Here is a 19,811-nt window from a genome sequence, read left to right as displayed (position 1 = left end):
CGTTATAAATCTTTGTACATTTTGTAACTGACCTCTTCAAAACAACAATGTGAAATGACCAACTTTTGCGTTTTTTTTTTTTTTTTTTTAAAGAAATCGAGCCATGACAGCTAATTTCATATTGAGCAGGGTTTTACACCACTTGGCTTACTAAGCAGTTCAAGATGATAATTGCAAAATTCAAAGGTAAATTATAAATCCATTTTTTTCCAGCCCTCGTTCTTAGCTTGGTGGTGTTGTCATCATTGCTTAAGCTCCCTAACAACATGAAATAACCATGTCCTGTGTTTTCTGGAGATCAACCATTTCAACAGCAACCAGTTTGGGCTGATACAGTTGTTGTTTCTCAATAGAACACTTTTCTAACCATTGTCGGTTGAAACGCGGTAATTCAGGACTGGGAATAGTCCTTACACGAGCTACAATCATGCGACATAATCACGCAAATGCTTTTTCAACCGTTTCAAGCTGGTTTGAGGCTGGTTGAAAAAGTTGATCAACCAGACCAACCGAAAACAGTTTTTCCCCAATAGAACACGAAAAAACCCAACCAACCAGAAATGGTTGATCCCAGTACAACACGACCTTAGACACATATATGCTAATGGTATAGTGTAAATGGTGCAAGTCAAACTTTGTGCTGTGGCTGTACACAATCATGACAATATTGTTTGTCCTCCTGGGAACTGCTTTGTACCATAATTTATAGTGGTCCATCAAAAGTTAGATTTATCTCCTGGGAATGCGAATCTGTTGATGATTAAATACTCGCTGTTGTGCCTTTTTCTTGACCATCTGCAGTCTCTTCAGTGCTGACTGCATGGCTACATTTTGTGAAGAGGTTGATCCACTTCCTGTTGATGGCTTACTTGCCCCAGCTGAAGATGATGAGGAAGCTGTGCTAAGGGCTGGGATGGCAAATGACTGGTGCATCGTAGGAGAGGAAACAGGCTGAAATTAACATCAATTACACAATTATTGGTTACTTGAAATCCTGAATGTGTCCAGCTAAAATAAAGTTCACAGTCAGCAAAACAGTTTCTTATGAAGTTGTATGTGCGAAGCTCACTGCCTGTCCTGTGCAGGAGAGCAATGTGTCCTTACAAAAGGCCAGATCTGTTTTGTTATGCTAAACAGGTAAATCTTTTTTTACCTTGGTATCAGAAATGGAGCCCTGTCTTTTGAAAGGAGGTAAAGGAATGGGTCTGCTAGAAGACGAATGTGATTTAACAGATGTTGCAGATTCTGTTGATCTTGATTTAGGCGATGCACTGCTGGCCTGTAAATGATCATTAAAAGGATAAAGTCACAGTCAGTACTGTTAACTAAAAAAAATCAAGAAACCATGGGACCTTTTGGAAGAAGAAGTGACAGAACTCTGATTAACATAATTATATAATTAGCATTTGATAATTGATCACTTCAGTCTGCTCCAATGATTTATTGCTATACTTAAGTGACATGTGTCTGGCAACCTGTACCCATTTCCTTGTTTCTTATTAGGCCAATCAATACAACAAGTTGGTCTGAAAGTGAAAATAACTCAGAGATACAATGTAACTGAAGACAGCATTTACAGTACAAGTAGAGACTGCCAAAACACCTTTTTTTCCAAAAAGGACTTGTGTTGTTACATGTAAATCATGACTGCTGTATTTATATTACCATTTCTCTCATCCTTCTGACACACTGGGCGCAGTACCATACATGACGTGGATCATTTACTTCACTGTCCATCACACGTGGCTCATGACACCTCTGCCGGGAAAAAAATTTTAAAAAATTAACTTTTTGTGATCAGATACATATATTATAGTTTTGTAATCAGGTTATTACAATACTAATTATACATATTAATAATAATTATAAAAATTATGTATTTTATAGTGCAAATCTAAATCTTAAAATGCTTATGAATGCAACTGAAGCCATTAATAAAAAAATCATTGAAAAAAATTTATAACAAGATCCTCCATCTATACCAATGTACTGACTCACACGAATGTAAGAGCTTTTTTCCTTTCTCAGTGATGTTAAATTTTCTTCCACTTTTCAGCCAACAAAGTTTGGTTTCTTCCATTTAACATTTAAGTATGCTTCAATAATTTCAATATTTTTAATATAATTTAAGGAATGAGGTACATGAAGGAAAAATGTTCTTTGCCTTCAGTTTTCCACTGCTATTTGGATTCCCCTCACAAACACAGAAAAACAACGATTACTACACCAATAAAACTTAAAAACAGACACAACAGAACAACCAGACAAGGGAGAGAATTACAAGCCATTTGTGGACAAGACTGTAACAGACTTTCAACAGACTAATAGAAACTTTCCTGCCCTCTGCAGTACAATTAAAAGAAAGTATAAGTAATTCAAAGCTAGTCTTCTCCTAGGTAACCACATGTAGATCACAATTTCATCCAATTTTTGTTTTTTTTAGGCAATTGAATGTGTTCAAAAAAACAACTCTCCCATGTACTATCATTTGCTCCTTAAGAGAGAGTTTTTAATAAACACTAATAATTAATTCATTGATTCTAAGGATCAAGGATCAACATAAATGTAGCTGCAACACTACAAATTAAAGTGCTGAGTGGTCACTCAGCTTTTTTAAATCCCATGTAGTACCAAGGTTTGAGAGAAGTATCTAATGGAATATAGGAATATAGTATCTAATGGAGTATAGCAATAGGAATATACTAGGTACATGTAAATGAACATTCTACAAAAACCTTGATGATGTATTCATTTATTGCTCTCCTGTGGGGGGTACTGGTGGGCAGGTATTCATGACTGCAGAATTTAGTTTTATTTTCTTAACTGTTTCAATTCTTTTGTTTTAATCAATTTTGTCTCTTCAAATAATTTTGTTACAATAATCACTTGATCCATAACTTAACGTTTTTCAGTGGATAGCAATTAAAGCTAACACTCACTAAACTCTCACTGGTACACTGTAGTTTCTTATGCTGGCTTCAGAGAATTTAAAAAAAAAAAAAAATGTATTTAAAATTATATCCTTGAAATGTTTTGTACCTGGTGATAAAGCGAATGACACTCATGGCATTCCACCAGTTGATTTCCGGGAATTTTGCTCTCTTCTCTAGGAAAGAAAAAAGAAACAGACAGCCACATACACAACATCAATATTATTTCTGTGCAGTGAATTAGTTTAAATCACCCAATCAAAAGTTTACATGGCTGTACACATGTGTGCTATGAAATTAGTGCAAATTACAAAATTCATGTTAATTCTAATCAGGCTTATTTCTTGGATTGTTTTTTTCGTTGAACACAAACTTAAAAAAGGAGTCAAAAGCATTTGTTTCCATCCCACTAATTTATACATGTATTGATTTAATTTAAGCAGTCCACTTTGAAGCCCAGGCATGAAGAAATGCTGCCTACAAATGGCTGCTCACAGGGCAAGAAAATAAATCTTTTAACAGAGTTGGAGATCAACTGGCATCACTAATTAGCAGTAAAGAATGTCTGGGATGGCAAGATTCTGTCCATCAACCCATAAAACTTTAATTAACATTTACATGTACAAAGTTCTTGCTAAATTAACTTGTGTATTGCCGCAATAATCTTTGTTTCATTTGAAAATTTTGCTCCTCTTGTCATCACAAAAATTGCCCTCATTGTCCTAAAATAAATGCATTAACTTCCTTCATCAAAAATATTTTAAACTTCTTATTGACATTTATTTAAACCCATCCTTTACATTATTATGTGTTAGTTAATGCGAGTATTTAATTCCTATAATAAGGGAACTATAGGCAAAAATATCATAGGATCACTTGCTAAATACATGTGCTGTATTTAGTGATTTTACCATGATTTGCGGTGCTGTCTTTTTTTTAATAAAGAACTAACCTACAACAGATACCACAGACAGAACCCCAATCAATCATCAAGTCATCAACCACAGGTTGGAGAGCACTTGGAGATTCTAAACCTCCCTCATCTAACACATCTTCCACATCAAACTGAAGCTTGGCCTTCTTTGCCGCACTATGATCCATGAAGGAACTTGAACTCAACTCGACAGTCTCAATCAAACTTGAGCCAACCTCCAGAGTTTCGACACTTGCTTCTTCAACAGCAAAGTTTCTGACATGATCTGTTTTAACAGGAACTGTTGGCTTGGCCTCCGTGTCATGTTTCTTCTCTGATAATTTGGTTTTAATTTCAGCTGTTTTAACTATTGCACTTGATCTTCTTTCAGAATGAAGCCCTGATTTGGCTTCCTTGGGTTTCTCCTGGTCATAAAGACAAGATTATAGAATAACACTTGATTTCAGGAACTTCACAACATTACTGAAGATCATGTGTTAACTGTTTCTTAAAACTGAAAATAGCAAATTGATATTCACAAGACAGCCCTTTTAGCCCGCTAACAGTTTTCAAGATTTTGCGAGTCTGAGTAGGTTGACAACTTTGAATTCATAGAAATGCCATTCTTAAGCCAGAGGGATGCTCAAATAGGATAACCACATTGGACTGGTTACACAGGGATACTAGTCATACATGTAAATGCATGTTTCAGGGATTAAAAATGCAAGTTTTTTATGCCAAATACCCAGTTGTGTTTGTTTTTGCGTGTGCTTTTTCATCATTCTAATCAAGCTTTATAGGTTAAATAAGGGGCAAAAAGAAAACAAACAGAGAAAAAAGGTTAAGTTTCGGAGATTGTTCCTCTTTACTATGGCACCCTCACTTAAAATATTCTTCAGACCAGGGGCAGCTTGGTGTAAACTATTACTCAGGCGATGGTGTACTTCTTGTAAAAAATTATTTGCGCCAATCATCGACTAACAACTTGTAGAATTTGTTTTATTTAGATTGTAACGATGTCTTTCAAAGTTGTCAGAGTGGTAAAAATTCAATTTTCGGATTCTACAAGACTGAGTCGCAGTGGATATCTCATACCTTAGAAGAAGCAGGAACTTGTTGGTTGTGCTGTCTGATGACATCATCTCTTAGAGCACGAAGCTGGTCCAAAGAATCAGGATGTTTGGAGTGTAAGAGTTTCAAAGCCTTGACAAAGACAGAGTCGATTTCTGCAGAACCGCTGACGGCCGCCATCTTGCTTCTTCTTTGTTCAATGTTTGTGCCCAGTCTCCGACGCAATCACTTGTCAACATGTCGGCCGCGAACACAAGCGATGCTCCGGTCTTGAATGCTGGCGGACAACTGCAAGAAAACTCACTTTCTGCCCTTGATCTCTCTAAAGATCTTCAGAGGCTTATGTTAAAGATCAAAGGGAGCTTTATCACAGAGGAGGGTCGAGCAGTTGACTACAGTGCGTTGAAAGAAAGCGACTTGTTTCAGGAATATGTGGACAGAACTAAAGCCTTGAAAGCCGTGAATCTGGGAAATTTAGAACAGAAAGAGAAAATAGCGTTCTTTCTGAGTATCTTTTATGACTCGCAGTATTCTTGCTCCTGATTATGCTGAAATCGTGAGTCAATTTTTCAACTTGACATGCATCTGTGCTGAGACGCAAGGCCTCGGTGATGGAGTGGTGGGTGGGGTGGGGGGGGGGGGGGCGGGGGGAGGAGAGTGCACTCTTCCGTAGTTCACATCCAAAAAGTAAGTCTAAAATGAATGTGGGGGGTGAGTGAGACAGGGTAAGCCTATAAAACATGCTGGTTAACCTAAATAACGGTTAGGTTAGCCTAAGTGTTTATTACTCTTAATAATGGCACAGGTCTCCCAATTGCAAGCTCCTTGGGTGTTGTGAACATTTTATTAACTCCCAATACAAGGCAGGGTTGTAGTCAGAAAAAATTATGACAGAGGCATTGCCCATACAAAAAACTGACTGAGGCAAGTGCCTTAGTTTGCTTGTTACTAGCTATGGCCCTGCGAGGAGCTTGCGAGACCTGTGATAATGGTAATGGCAACACTCCGAACATCCTGAAACCCTCTGACTCCTGTTTTAGATGTGCTGTATCCATGTGGATTTAATAACCTGTCTTGTTATTTCCAGTACCTGGTATTGATCTGAGGAGTTGTATGAGTTGGGGGGGAGGGGGGGAGGCAAGAAGGGCCGCAGCCCCTCCAGCTGCGGAGATCATGTGATTTTTCGGGCAAAACACTAATGATTCAGGCAATGACACTTGAGAGAAAACATTACAAAATAATGCTGTTTGTGTGATTTCCAAAGCTCATAAATAAAGTTTATAGTTAGTTACTTTTTTCAGGTTTTTTTCTTTAATAAGTTTTAGACTTTACTTGGATTTGAGACTGTTGGTAGATTATGATTGATTATGTAAGCTTTGTATATATCTATTTTTGGAATTATAGCAGTTTCATTAGATGTGGGAATTGTGAACATTTTTGTTTTTCATGCAATTTGAGTGCGTTTGCATCCCGATTTCAACACTCTCGCATTCGGGCATTACCTAAATTTTTCGGGCAAGAAAATCCCCCCCCCCCCCCCCAGTTCGAGGGTGCCTGTTTGCCTATGGGAGTGCAGCTTTCTAAAGGTAGACCTTTAATAAACTGGGGAGCACGTTTAATTTTTCACTGTGATTGACCAACTGACCCCTAGTCTTATGATGTTTAACAAAGGAAAATGGGATGGCCTTAGTGTCTTAGTTGAAGTTCATATTGCTTTCATGTATTTTTTCCTGGACTGTATAAAAGGCTGATTGGTTAAGCTCATCAGTGGCAAGGGGGCAGGGGTGGAATCACTTCTGCTTGGATCGATGTTAAATCTGCTTTTTTCTCTTTTGTTGCATAAATTAAGTCCATATCTGTGAGGGGAAGTGCATGGATTATAATAAAATAAAATAAAAGAACAGTCTTTCCACTTAAGTTTCACAATTCCTTGATATAAACTGTACTGAGATATCTACAACTCTCTCACAATTCATGGCTTGGCAATGTGTGAAAGTGGATTACCAAACTCAGTCCTAGAGATTGAGAATTTCTGGAGAAGAACTTCATACAACATTGGTGGTTACACATTTTCTTTAGATGATATTGAACATGGAATTCTCAGAGGTAAATGACTTTTGTGGTATTATTATCTTCCTTCATTTTGTTTCACTTCCACAGTTACTCATTTACAAGTCATCGTAATTCAAACAGTTTCTCCTTTCTCTCTTCTGGATTGTTATGCAAAAATAAGAATGTTATTCTCTTGGGATATTTTAGTATTGCTCAGTGTTCTTTGTGGGGTGAGGGTGGAGCACTGCTTTCTGTCCAGTTTAGAGAAGTTTAGTTGCCTTGAGTAACCCTTAACTTTTTATACAAGAACAGTTCCCATTCCTTCTGTCAGGGTCTCTTTATTTGCAACTTGTTTTCAATAAGACCCGGCAACTACCAGAATTTTGGTGGGTATTGTTGTAAATAACCAGCTATAGAAAATTGTTGAAAACTGTTTTCAAAAAGTAGCTGACATTGTCTAGAAGAAGTTGTCATGGGCCTCTCTTATCCCATTTTTCTGACCTGTACTGCACCAGGGCGGAAACTCATCAACTATCCCTGGGGGAAATATACCTCCTAGACCTGAGAGAAACATACAACTAGACTCAAAAGAGCAGTGGAACTCAAGTCAAAGCATATTAAATGTGGGAAAGGGAAACTCAAATTAAGATAAAGGAATTTAAGTTGACATACCTTATCGGCCTTGCCAACTTTATAAAGATGATGATAATGATGATTATGATGACGACGATAAGGATGATTAGATTGGAGTAAACAGTAAAGATCAACTTTTTCCTTCACCGTTAGGTAACAGACCCCATCCCTCTGGAGGAAAACCTTTATTTGAGGATGCTGATCCTCGCCTCCGGTTCACCGTGACAGAAGTTGACCCTAGGATTCACTTTGCTTTAGTGTGTGGAGCAAAGGTACTAAGTAATGTTTCTCCCTTACCTCTGATATGTACTGTTCAATTTGACACTTCTCAACTTAGGCTTTTTGTATCAATTGAATGTTGCAGTCATGTCCTGCAATCAAGGTGTTTTCTGCAGAGAATCTTGAGAGAGGACTTGATTCAGCAGCAAAGAGTTTTTGCACCCAAGAAGTGTGCATTGACAAGAATGGGGTTGGTACATAACAATTAGAACATTATTATAATTATTCTCTTCTTTTGTCTTATGGCATTAGTCATCAAAATTTTAGTTGCCTTTGTTTATTAGTGCACTCATATGTTCTGCGCATCACGGGATAGTCTTGCAGGAAACCCAGGTTTTGTAGAACATTCTCTATACGTTTTTTGTTCTGTTAAGACCACAAGTTTAGAAGATATTTGCTAAATGCATGCAGTCAAGGATGAAGACTGTAAGAGAAAAGTTCATGGACAGATATCTTTGTTTGTATGAGATCAGTGGAAAAAAACAAAACAAAAAACAAAACAAAAAAACAAGCAGGACCATTCTGTGATGCACAGAGCATGTACATCTTATGGTTGGTTATTTTGTTGAGCATTCTTCAATTGAGTGTCATAAAACAAAAACCAAAGCAATTACTTACCAATGCAATTAGACTACTCAGCCATTTCAAACCTATAGTAAGGCCAAAGCCAAAGTGATTGCCTGTTTATTTTTGACACTCAGTTAATTTTTTCTTTCAACGAAATATAATATTGTGGTTCATTTTCTTCTAGCTTGTTATTTTTGTTTTCAATATCTCTAGTTAATATTATTGGGTTAAGATAAATTCTAAAATAATGAACTAACTAAAAGAAAACAAACCATGATGTAAATAAATTATGGAATCAAAAATTAACGGAGATAACAAAATATAACTGCAACATGTGCATTGTAGGCAGGTAATCTCTTTCTAGGTTAAAGAGTCAGGTATTTGTGGTATCAGAAGGTGTGGTATTTGAGTCAGTCTGGTCTGAAGGTGGGTATCGCTGTTTGGGTCAGGCTTGTTATATGGTATCAAAAATCATTATGTTTTGGTCTGAATACATTGCATACCCCCACAAAACATTTTGTAAATGTCCCCCTCCCCCCCCCCCCCCCCCATCCAGACTGTATTTAGGCAAAACTTTGATAATATGTTAGCCTTTCAAGTGCAGCATGCACATCAGACATGACCATGCCCTGTCAGGGAATAGTACAGGACCAATCATTCACAGATTAGCAATAAAACATGATTATAAAAAATTACCAAACACTCCCAAAAGCAGAACTTTAATACACAAACCTCTGCTATGTCCTAATAAAGCCCTCACAACAATGTGTTTAATACTATTTTTCCAACCATTTCACTAGGTCATCTTGTCAAGAATATTTCTGTGGTACAAAACAGATTTTGGATCAACGGAGCAAGAATGTTTAAGGTACTGAAATACCTTTTGGAATTATCAAATGAGTAAATGTTGGCTTGTCTTCCATGCATGGTTCAATAGGTTTTTTTCGTAGATAAAGATTTTTCTTTTTTACTCTTTGAATCTTCAGGTGGATTTGTCAGCATCTTGCAAAGGAAGAACAGGATAAATTAAAGAGTCTAATGGAAGTAACAGACAGTACCAGTTCAATCAAAATTAGTTATAGTAAATATAATTGGGATCTTAATGGCTCAAAACTGTGAATTTGCCATTGATTACAGAGAACAATCTAAAAATATATTTTGATTGCAATACTTGCTCTATTAAACTTTTATTATAATTGGTATTACGTCCAAGCAGCCACAGTATCTTTGTCAACTGTAAAATGATAACATTTGTAAATAAATAAGATATTTCAGTGTTACAATATTCTAGAAGTACTTATAGTACCTTCCTACTGGTAGGATTGGCTTAATGTCTACTCAAATTTCCACCTGTAGAATGATTAACAAATTCATTTCATGTAAATGATGAATCCTAAAAGTTATCTTTGGTTAGCTTTAATAAAGGCTTGACGCCATAAAGAAACAAGTATGAGTTAGTTACTGTCCCTCTATAATAATTCAGATCAATCGGAAATGAAAGGACCAATTCTTGGAATTGAAGTTTTAGAGGGCACTCTCTTCACATGGTTTTCATTGTAGTTTTTCTCTTCATCCAATTCTTGTGCAATGCTATCAGCTGTGCCATCCTTTCTGTATCCTAATATGAGACTCCACACTGCTGGTGGAGTAATTGGACGGAGTAATACAAGCTTGGAAGGTGCTATTTTTTGGAAACACCACTTGAGGCTCTCTCTTTATTAACATCTCTGTGATTACTTGACTTCTAACACTTGTGCCAGATACAGAAGGTACAGGACTTCTCATGGGGCTCACTTCAACACTCTTGTCAGGAGAAAACCCTGGAGACTCACCATAGTCACTTGGTGTTTTACTTATCTGTTGGCAATGAGTGATTGGTTTGGGGGTTGTAATTCGTAGAAATTCCCTTTCTTCAAATGCTGGCTTTCTTGTAACTTTTTTTTCATACTATATATGTAGCATAAAATGTAGAAAAGAAAATGTTACAATAAATTTTTAGAAATTTTTAGTCCAGGCTTTGGGTTTTTTAAGGGTGGATATTCTTATCCAACACATCAATAACTATCCAGTGGATAACTGTTATAAAACCAACTATACACTGTTATAACTTGAATTGAAGATCATCGATATTCACCTGTTGCACAACTGTGATACTCTGATACAGCTTGTTGATGATACAGTAAACAGAGTTACCCCAGTATGTTTCATAAACATTAAATCCACATATTCATTGCAGATGAAAGTTTTGTGCTATTGTTTGCTTTCCTTTACCAACTAAATCCAGGAAGAGCCTACCCTCCGATGTGAAACAACTCTTATCAACTCTTACCATAATCTGTTAATTACATAGAAATGTCAGATTGAGTTAGAATTGTTGTTCCGCCAGTGTAGCTAAAATTTCCACGTAATTCATAATTTCCATGAAGTGAGTTAATTTTACTGTGGTGTTAATCTTAGAACACGTCCACTTATGAGCCTACGAGTTAAATTATTCAGGTTTAAAGATGACATGAAAATCAAAATGAAAACGTTATCTTCCATAAAACCAGAAATATTGCTCAGTTTTTCAATGAAATTCAATGTTGGTCTGTTAAAAAGAAAAAAACTCAATGATCAAGGCTTATACTTACAGATATATCTGAGTAGCTTTTGTTACATCGTGTCGAAGGCTTCAAATAAACGCCTAAAGGTCTAGTCTGTAAAACAGAAAAAAAGTAAATATCAACAACTACTGAAACAACGACAGCAAGGGGTGAGAACGCAAATGAGCAAAACACGGAAAAGTACTCTACAATTAATGGCTAATCTTGGATTTATTTGGGCGGCCGGCTTTTGGCACAATGCGAGGAGATTCAGTAGAACAGTCAACTTTGAGTTGAACTTTTTTCAGTTTCCCCTTGTTAGATTCCGTTTTAGGGGCAGTGCCGTTATCTTTTTCCCCGCAATCCAGACCAGAAGTGGTCACGATATTTTCTGTACGCGCCTGGGGTCTGCTTTGAAATTCCAGATTCGTCACAAATGTTCTTTGTTTTCGTTGGTCCGGTTTTTTCTCCGCCGTTGACGCTGTCTTTCGGCTCTTTTTCGAGTCATTTTGTTCAGGCAAGGTTCTTGGGCAAGGTCCAACTTTCAAGACACCGTTGTCACAAGTACTTTTCTTGTTAGAGATGCAAAATCTGTAAAAGGCGAAGGAAGACTTTGGTGTGGTTTTGCTTTTCACTGCATGGGGTTTTCTCGGTGTTTTGTTCACAGTATTAATACTGTTTTCCCACAACCGCCATTGTACGTGTCTTCGTATATTGACGTTAGTGATTTGTTCCCGATAACTCTTCATATAGTGATCAGTATATTTTGAATGGTAAAACTTGAATTCAGTGTACGGAGAATTCGTGTTTCTATCCAACCTTCCGCCATCTTGAAAGTTGTTATCGTTGATAGGTGATTGTTCAGGTGCAAACGGAGAACTTTTAGCCTTTACGTCTTTCGCCCCACTTTCCCGCTCAACACCTGTACAGCTATTCAGTTCGCTTTTATCCGGCTCCTTGAAATTACTACAACAGCGTGCTGGTGTGAAAAACTGCGGATATTTTCGGAAAACTGCAGCCTTGTTCGTTCCAAGAGCATCTGAACTTTGTGGATTCAGTTGATAACCTCCTTTGTGTTGCTTGGGTGATACACAAACCTGCCATGCCGCAAGAGGTGTCTTAGAAGTTGGAAAACGTGTATTATCATCTTCAATGACTAGCATTTTGCACACAAGGCTGCTTAGATCCTTCCCGCTGTCTTGTGAAACTGCTTTCGTTTTCGTGTTTTTTCCGTGTGATGTCCAACATTGCTCGCTGATCATGCAAAGTTCGTCAACAACCCTTGATTCAACACGTTCCTTATAAGTACAAGGAATTGATTCAAGACTCATTGCTAGGGACGCCGTGTATTATCATGGATAGTAGAAGACTCTACTATCCATGGTATTATTCACCAACGTGGCTTTGACAACAAAAGTGCGTATTAAACTCTTGAAAACTTTCTTTTTCAATGACGTTGGAAAGAGCCATCCAGATGCACGCGCGCTTTTCGTTTGTGATTTTGGCGGGAACTGCAAAGCTTTGATGAAAAATTAAAATCGTATTTGTCAGTATTTGTCATGTTTGTGGGGTGTCGCGCAGTTCCTGGTTTTTCGGCATTGTTCAAAAAATAGTGTTAGTCTGGTGGTAATTCGGTCATTGTAAAACGAAGACCACAGACTGCTGACTGCAGCCTGTACGACCGGGGGTGAAATGCAGACTGAGGGTAAAATGCACACTGCAGACCAGGGGTAAAACGCAGACTGCAGACTGAAGAATTTTTAACTGAAGCGTTATTTTGGCTAACGTGAGTAATATTCAGGCTAACCCGAAAAATATTCAGTCTAACCGGAGTGATATTCAGGTTAACTGGAGTGCATATTCTTACTGCGATTAACCTGAATAACTCTGTTTACGGTCAGCACTCAATAACGGGAAAAACACGATATATAGTCTGTAGTCTGCACTTTACCTGGTTTGCGGGCTGCATTTTACCCCCGGTCCAGAGTCTGCAGTTCGCAGTCTACGTTTTACACTAGCCTTCAACAGTTGTAGATCAGTTCATTACCGGCTGAGAGCTGAGCATGCACTCAGCATATCGTGCCGATCGGTCAATGGTTTTCATTCTTACGGAGGTATCGAATTTCTTAGAGTCAAATATATAGCAACACTGATTAAGACACTTCGAAAAACAGAACCCCTATCGGTCGCCACCATGTAGCTGAATAGGGACCTGGATGAAGATTGGGGAGCTGAATTAATAAGCTTAAAGTTCTCAACGAAATTTGGATTGCCATTTATCAACTATATTCGCGACAGTCCCTTTCAAGATCACGCTCGCTGCATGAATAAGAGATTGAGAAATGCGACAGTGCTTGAGTGAGTGAGAAGAGTAAAAGGATTGGGAAAGAGAGGGTGGGAAAATGAGAAGCGTGTAGAAGCAAGCAAGAAAGAGAGACAACTTACGCGAACTGGGCTGAAATGATATGCAGAGCTCTTATTTTCTTACCTATACTCGCTTAGTAAGGGACTGTACGAATACCTGATTGAAGAATATTCCTTGCGCAGAAAGGTGTTATGGTTGTCGAAATACTGAGAGGACAACTCAACGAGTACAGTCCAACCTCCTATAATTAGAGACGCACTCGGAACCAGAGAAGTGTCCGCTTAAGAGAGGTTTCTGCTTTAGGGAGGTTAAAAATCCAGCGTGTGTTTTTTGCTAGGTCCATTACTAAAAATCTACGGGTGTCCGTTAGCGGGGGTTCGACTGCGTGAAAAAAGGATGTAAAAAAAAATTATCGAAAATTTAATTTCTTTTGATGTTGGTCAAATGAAGAGCTCTGCTTGTTTTACTTCAAAGGGACTTCAAAGATTGGAATAATTAAGATAGCGATTTAAGAAACTCGTGTACCATATCCGATTTTAAATGTAAAGTTTTGGAATCATTCTCAGTTACGTAACTTCTTTTTCTTCCTGCATTATTTTAGTTTTAGATCGTATTTTATTCCTTTATTTATGTGACTAACGATATATTTAGAACAGGACCTCACTGTATATTACCGGTAGGTGAGAGAGCTTTCATTAATAAATATTATTACTATTACTATTGTAAAAGGAGAACTGATTGTTCCAGGGACGGACAACCTTGAAAAGAGAAGATCAAAACATTGTAGACGATTGATCATAAAACTATTATTTATTCAAAGTAACGGGATAAAATCATTTAGAGGGAGGCTTGTCATGTTCAGAAAAACAACGCGAGAAGAGTGTTGAAAAATAAATACTGAGATAAATAAAATAAAATAAATAAATTAGTAAATAAATACATTCTGAAAAGGAAGAAGTTTCTCCAAGTGTTGTTTAAGTTGACATTTTTGCTATCCTCTCATGATCGGCTGTGCTAATTCAGCAACTCGATCTGAACACTTCGCCTTTTGAGCGGCTTTCTTGACCTCAAATGCATCAGGGTTCGGTAAGTTCGTGGCTATTTCTCTTTTAATCGGTGAAGCCAGATCGTCAATTCTCTTAGATGGCTTGGCTTTCAATGCGGCTTTCGAGACTTCCCATACTTGGATCTTGTCCGGCGTGAACCCTAAAGGAACACCCTTCGCGTGGGACAGTTCCTGCACTCTCTGTGAGGCCCGTGACGAAAGCGCACCTTTCTTGATTGTCCACTCACGTCCCTCAATGTTTGGCCTCGTTTTCGGCGTACAAAGAGTCTCAACTCGAGGTGAAGCGACGGCCTTCTGTGCCGCCCGAGACACAGACGTCTGAACTGGCCGACAAGGCTCATATTCCGAGTGAAACTTCTTGGGCTGAGAGAGCTGTAGAAGGCGGTCATTTGTTGCTGCTCTCATGGCGGCATTGCTCACGTACCACACAGGGGACGAGCGACCGATGGTATAATCACGGAACACATTGTGTTGTTTCCTTTAAATTTATGGAAAAATGAAACGGTAAGTTCAGTTTACTTGCAATTTTGTACCAGTGAGGTTTACAATCAGAATTGGGGAAAGACTTGAAATAGTAATTTACCGCTGAGCAATTGCATTTGGACCAAGGTAGCATCTTTCTTTTTTTTTTAAGGTGTCTCGATACAATATTAAATTGCCTTAGGGAATATCACAACAAACAGAGCGATTATTAAAACGTTTATAATCTCTAATCTGACAATGTGGAGACATTCTGTCAACTAATCGAAACAGGCGAAATGAAATCACACTCACAAAATACCAAAATATTCTAGTGTTGTAAACTTCTAAAAATACCCATTTAGTTCACATGAGGATTTTAAACTGTTTTTATCAAAATTTTAATAAAATGATCTCATTTCAACTTATGTTAAAAAAAAAAAAGAAATCAGCGCATTATTACGACGGAAAAATTAATTTGGGGCAGTCAGTAGTAGCGCCAAAAATTGCGTTCAACTAAGTTCTGATAATTGTTTACCGATGTTAAAAACTGTCTTTGTTTGTTTCTAAAGTGACCTCTTAAAAGGCAATACAGTATTTCTTAACTACTGTAGATGACAACAAACTAATTTATAATGACAAAGGAAGATGAATCGTTAATAAAATCCCCAGAGGACCGTAAATGAAAACTTAGTCACGCTCCAAACTATTTTAATTCAAAATATGCATACAAGTCTTTGTTGTCAGAAAGCGACAACTTGCATTTTGACGTAGCAACGCGAAGGAAAGCTGCTGTAAAATCACGTCAACACCAAGATAATCTTCCATGTTGAAAAATGAGCACTTTCTTTGCCACGAAGTAAAGTAAACTCATCTATATCTGAAAGCGCGTATACTAGTTGAAACAAAGTTAGAAATGCGTTCGGTTCTTTTTCACACTATTTTTTTTGTCAGTGTCTTTCAGTTGAGTATATCCATGTTAAACGTATTTTAAAAAAGACTTACAGTGAAGGAATAATTTGGGCCACAGGTCATGAAAAACAGCGTCTATACAACGAAAATTTAGTGATATCTCAACAAAGCTTTGGTGTCTAATTAACTTTTTACGCGACTTTTTTTTGACAAACTTTTCTCCAATTCTAGACATACAGGGTTTCTGATTTGTTTACTCAAACATAAGCTAGATTACATTAAAAACATAATTTCAAATTTTTTTTAGCTTTGACTTTTAAAATGTTTACTGAATCTATAGACAATTAGTTGAATGCATGACCCTGGTGAACTTTTAGGAATGCCGAAACAAAAGAAGTTTATTTAGAATTTCATCCTATATAGCATTTCAAAATATTTCAAACATAAGCCGAGGCGCTTCTGAAATAGATCTTGCAAAAAGCTCAGGATCTGAGCATGAAAGATCTCCACTGGGTTTAGAATCGTATGCTTCACAGATTGCTTCCAAGATCTTTAACACTATATCTGAGATAAGAAAGCCCGATGATATATTTAACGTTTTCAAGCTAAGCAAGGCTGATTTAATGTAAGGCCAAGGGTGATTAGTCGCGTGCAATATCATTAACTTACTTGTATGCTGGTGTTTTCACTTCATCAAAGACGCTTCTTCGTGAGACCCCAAGGTCCGGAATCACAGGAACAAGTTTACTACTGGTCTTGATATCATAAAAATATCCGTATCGAGGATGAGACGTGACAACAATTTTCCCGTCCATTTTGTGAAACGCGTCAGGCGCTGCTGCTCGCGCGTGAAAAATGAGCTTGACCTTGTAAGTCACAGAGGTTACCATAGAGACAGGTTGATAATGACCAAGTGACTGCTGGGAAAGAGGCTTAATTCTGACTGAGACGTTCGCTTTTCGGAACAAAATTAGCAGGACACTTAACCAGAGTGAGCGCGGGCCGGGAAAACACCCGCCAAATAATTTGCGTATAAATCGGGTCGGAAAATGCCAATTGCAATCGCATAGGAGTTTCAGAGGCACAGGTTACCGTATCATCTTGGAAAATATAATTTTTTCTCAAAAGCAATTCAAGCAGGTTTAATCTTTGCTGGTCTGTTCGAAACCGGCCTTACAAATTTATGCCGCACTTATTGTAACAAGAATAATTTGAGTGAACATTTGTTTGTTGCCTTCTCAGTTCTGCATCCGGCTTTTTATTTAGCGGTCCTGTTTAATAACAGGCAAAAAACCGCCAGAGATCATTTCAGAGTTAATTGAAGATCTGATAGGCAACATTGTAAAGAAAACAGTTTATAAAAATTTCAAATTAGTTCCAGGTCATAAAAATCGCAAATTACGCTTCGGTTGGCTTTCTGAAATTGAAGTCGTTCAGTTACAACAAGAAGAACCCAGGGGCGCGTTTCTCGAAAGCCCCAGAAACCCACAAAGCCATTTTTAGTTGTATACGCCTGAAACTTCTTGTATGAAGGGAGTCTCTGTTCATATTAAGAATATGTGCATAAAACAGCCCTGAAGTCATAAGTTTGGAGATTTTGCTGCGGCTTTTGGGGTGCGAAAACTTTTCGGGACCTTCGAGAAACGGGCCCCAGCACTACGATAGAACTTGCTCTAAATCTGAGTGACAAGCACCAATATGTAAGCATAGACATTCAGAATAAATCTTTTGATACTAATGTACACCTTCGCGGCCTCTTTTCCTCTTTTCCTCTTTTCTGGCCAGTCAGGTGATGAAAACAACAAGATGATAGCTAGGGCAACTATATTATATACCGAACAGAATTCTTTCGTTAGCTTTCAAGTTGATTTAGAAGTTTTTCAGAGGGTTAGCCTTCAACTTATTAAAAAACTCAGAATAAAAAAATTTTGACTAAATACAGTAACTATTTACAGTCAAAAGACGATGATCCTCTTTTGATACAACTGTTCAGTGCATTGTAAAATTTTCGGCTTCCAAACTACAGGAAAGTAATATTTATCAATTTCATTATGAGCTCGAGATTTCTATGGGGTGATAGTTGATAAGATTTCTATGAGGTGATAATACTTAATGAGGCCGAAGGCCAAATCAACTATCACCGCATAGAAATCGAAAGCGAATAATCTAATTGTTTTAGTAGAATTCTAACTGAAATTTACTTCAAGTAACGGTTTCCAATTACTTCTAGACGTATTATTAAACTTTGCGCCTTAGAAAGATGGCTCGTATTGAATTGTCGTTTGAAATTGAAGGCGTGTGCGCGTGCACCATTTTTTCCCAATAATTTCAAGATTTTTAAAGTCAAGAAACCCTTAATGTTTTTCTTTTAGTCTTATCAGGAATTAATTTATCCATTTTCATCAAAATGTTCCTTCAAAACTTTGTTAAAACGAAAAAAAAACGTCGCCATTTCGTAGATGACCTCCGGCCACTGCTGCACTCTAATTAACAATTAGCTTATGAGCTCGAGATTTCTATGAGGTGATAGTTGATGAGGCCGAAGGCCGAATCAACTCAGTATCAACTCATAGAAATCTAGAGCGAATAATCTAATTGTTTTAGTAGAATTTTTACTAAAATTTACTTCAAATAATGGCTTCCAATTATTTCTTGACGTATTATTAAACTTCGCACCTGAAAAAGATCGCTCGGATTGAATTGTCATTTAACATTGAAGTTGTGCGCGCGCATCAGTTTTTTCAATTATTTCAACTTTTTGAAAAGTCAAGAAACCGTGAATGTCCTTCGTTTAGACTTCTCAGGAAATTAATTATCCTTTTGCATCAAAATTTACCTTCAAAACTTTGGAAAAACGAAAAAAACGTCGCCATTGCCTAGACGACCTCCAGCCACTGCACACTAATGGCTGATAGTGTTCAATGGCTTAGCCAATCAGGTTACACCATTAGTATACTAGTAGAATTCTACCAATTAACAAATGGTAAACGCCATAGCGTGTACTATTGAGTTATGATGCACTTGGGAGGTTTGCTAAGCACTCAAGAAGCTAGAGTCGCACTCGGCTATCGCCTCGTGCGACTCTTACGCTTCTTTTGTGCTTAGCAACCTCCAGCGTGCATCCATAACTCAATAGTGCACGCTATGGCGTTTACCATTTGTTTTATAACATAACATTGAGACATTGGAACAACAGAAGTCCTTTTATTGAGCTACATCACAAAAAAATGTTCGTGTAGTCCTACATGACAAGAGAAAACAAGCGCGCGAAAATTCATTCATGACGACCGACTGCACACCAGTAACTCGATAAAGTTTCATCTTCAGACAACTGTGAAGACAGTTTCGCATTTCTGGCAAAAGAACGTCGGCCATTACTTTGGAAACAATGTCTGTCAAAGGATTTGCTTTGTAAACGTTAGCACACACGTCAGCAGCGTACACCCATGGGCAAATAGTAGACGCTAAATTAACCAATCAGAGCGCGCGCTTTGCTTTAGTTATGTTATAACGGCTAGGCTGATAGTATACGAGTAGCTCAGCCAATCAGATTGCAGCACATACATTAGTATACTAGTAGACTAAAACCTCTTAGAAGAAGGTAATAATCTATTTTTTTTAGTAGAATTCTTTTTTGGGGTAACAGTACTTCAACGCCTTGAACTTAACTACAACTGACTTCAAATTCTTCCGTGTTATAGTTGAGCACCACGAAACTTACATAAGAATATCAGCTAAACTTTTAGCATTTACAGAAACGAAGATGAATAAAAACTCAGAGAAATTGAGGGAATTATGAGCTTAGCCAAATATCGAGGAAGAATTTATGAGGATATGTCTATATCGAGGAAGACATTGGTTCGCCTCATAACATAATGGCAACTAACACCAAAATGATAGATGTAGCATTGACACTTCTAAATATAAGAAATTCAAAAAGATTCAGGTATTTTACAGTGTAAATATGCTTTGCGCAAAAAAA

The 19,811-nt window shown here is 37.5% G+C and overlaps 3 protein-coding genes across 3 annotated transcripts; 1 reads left to right on the top strand and 2 right to left on the bottom strand.

Moving 5' to 3' along the window:
• Positions 1 to 63: 63 nt before the first annotated feature.
• LOC145499559 (integrator complex subunit 12-like) lies at positions 64 to 5,094 on the bottom strand. The gene is made up of 6 exons (XM_081479080.1): positions 4,939 to 5,094; positions 3,883 to 4,268; positions 3,040 to 3,106; positions 1,666 to 1,758; positions 1,154 to 1,279; positions 64 to 951 (listed from the first exon to the last, which is right to left on the bottom strand). Exons 1-6 carry the CDS (start codon positions 5,092 to 5,094, stop codon positions 730 to 732), a joined length of 1,050 nt encoding a protein of 349 aa, XP_081335206.1. The 3' UTR covers positions 64 to 729.
• Positions 5,095 to 5,151: 57 nt separating this feature from the next.
• Positions 5,152 to 10,027, top strand: LOC145499562 (uncharacterized). The gene is made up of 6 exons (XM_081479083.1): positions 5,152 to 5,422; positions 6,865 to 7,020; positions 7,753 to 7,871; positions 7,964 to 8,068; positions 9,246 to 9,313; positions 9,432 to 10,027. The coding sequence occupies exons 1-6, from the start codon at positions 5,152 to 5,154 to the stop codon at positions 9,562 to 9,564; spliced, it is 852 nt and encodes a 283-aa protein (XP_081335209.1). The 3' UTR covers positions 9,565 to 10,027.
• A 4,325-nt stretch (positions 10,028 to 14,352) lies between these two features.
• On the bottom strand, positions 14,353 to 17,288 carry LOC145500448 (uncharacterized). The gene is made up of 2 exons (XM_081479963.1): positions 16,499 to 17,288; positions 14,353 to 14,936 (listed from the first exon to the last, which is right to left on the bottom strand). The coding sequence occupies exons 1-2, from the start codon at positions 16,717 to 16,719 to the stop codon at positions 14,384 to 14,386; spliced, it is 774 nt and encodes a 257-aa protein (XP_081336089.1). The 5' UTR covers positions 16,720 to 17,288; the 3' UTR covers positions 14,353 to 14,383.
• Positions 17,289 to 19,811: the final 2,523 nt, after the last annotated feature.

This window comes from Orbicella franksi, chromosome 10 (assembly GCF_964199315.1).
Source record: "Orbicella franksi chromosome 10, jaOrbFran1.1, whole genome shotgun sequence".
Classification (NCBI taxonomy): domain Eukaryota; kingdom Metazoa; phylum Cnidaria; class Anthozoa; order Scleractinia; family Merulinidae; genus Orbicella; species Orbicella franksi.
Note: the sequence above shows the minus strand (reverse complement) of the source record. Positions and strands in the feature narration are given on the sequence as shown.

Bases quoted from the DNA above. Each gene is read 5' to 3' on its own strand.
- LOC145499559 (XM_081479080.1), bottom strand. From the start codon at position 5,094: ATGGCGGCCGTCAGCGGTTCTGCAGAAATCGACTCTGTCTTTGTCAAG. The intron at 3,107-3,882 runs GTTAGTTCTTTA...TTTCTTTCCTAG, and splicing joins GTCTGTGGTATCTGTTGTAG to AGAAGAGAGCAAAATTCCCG. The intron at 1,759-3,039 runs GTACAAAACATT...TTTTCCCGGCAG, and splicing joins GTCATTCGCTTTATCACCAG to AGGTGTCATGAGCCACGTGT.
- LOC145499562 (XM_081479083.1), top strand. From the start codon at position 5,152: ATGTCGGCCGCGAACACAAGCGATGCTCCGGTCTTGAATGCTGGCGGA. The intron at 7,872-7,963 runs GTACTAAGTAAT...TGAATGTTGCAG, and splicing joins CTTTAGTGTGTGGAGCAAAG to TCATGTCCTGCAATCAAGGT. The intron at 8,069-9,245 runs GTTGGTACATAA...CCATTTCACTAG, and splicing joins TGTGCATTGACAAGAATGGG to GTCATCTTGTCAAGAATATT.
- LOC145500448 (XM_081479963.1), bottom strand. From the start codon at position 16,719: ATGGTAACCTCTGTGACTTACAAGGTCAAGCTCATTTTTCACGCGCGA. The intron at 14,937-16,498 runs GTAAGTTAATGA...ATAAATTTAAAG, and splicing joins GTGAAAACACCAGCATACAA to GAAACAACACAATGTGTTCC.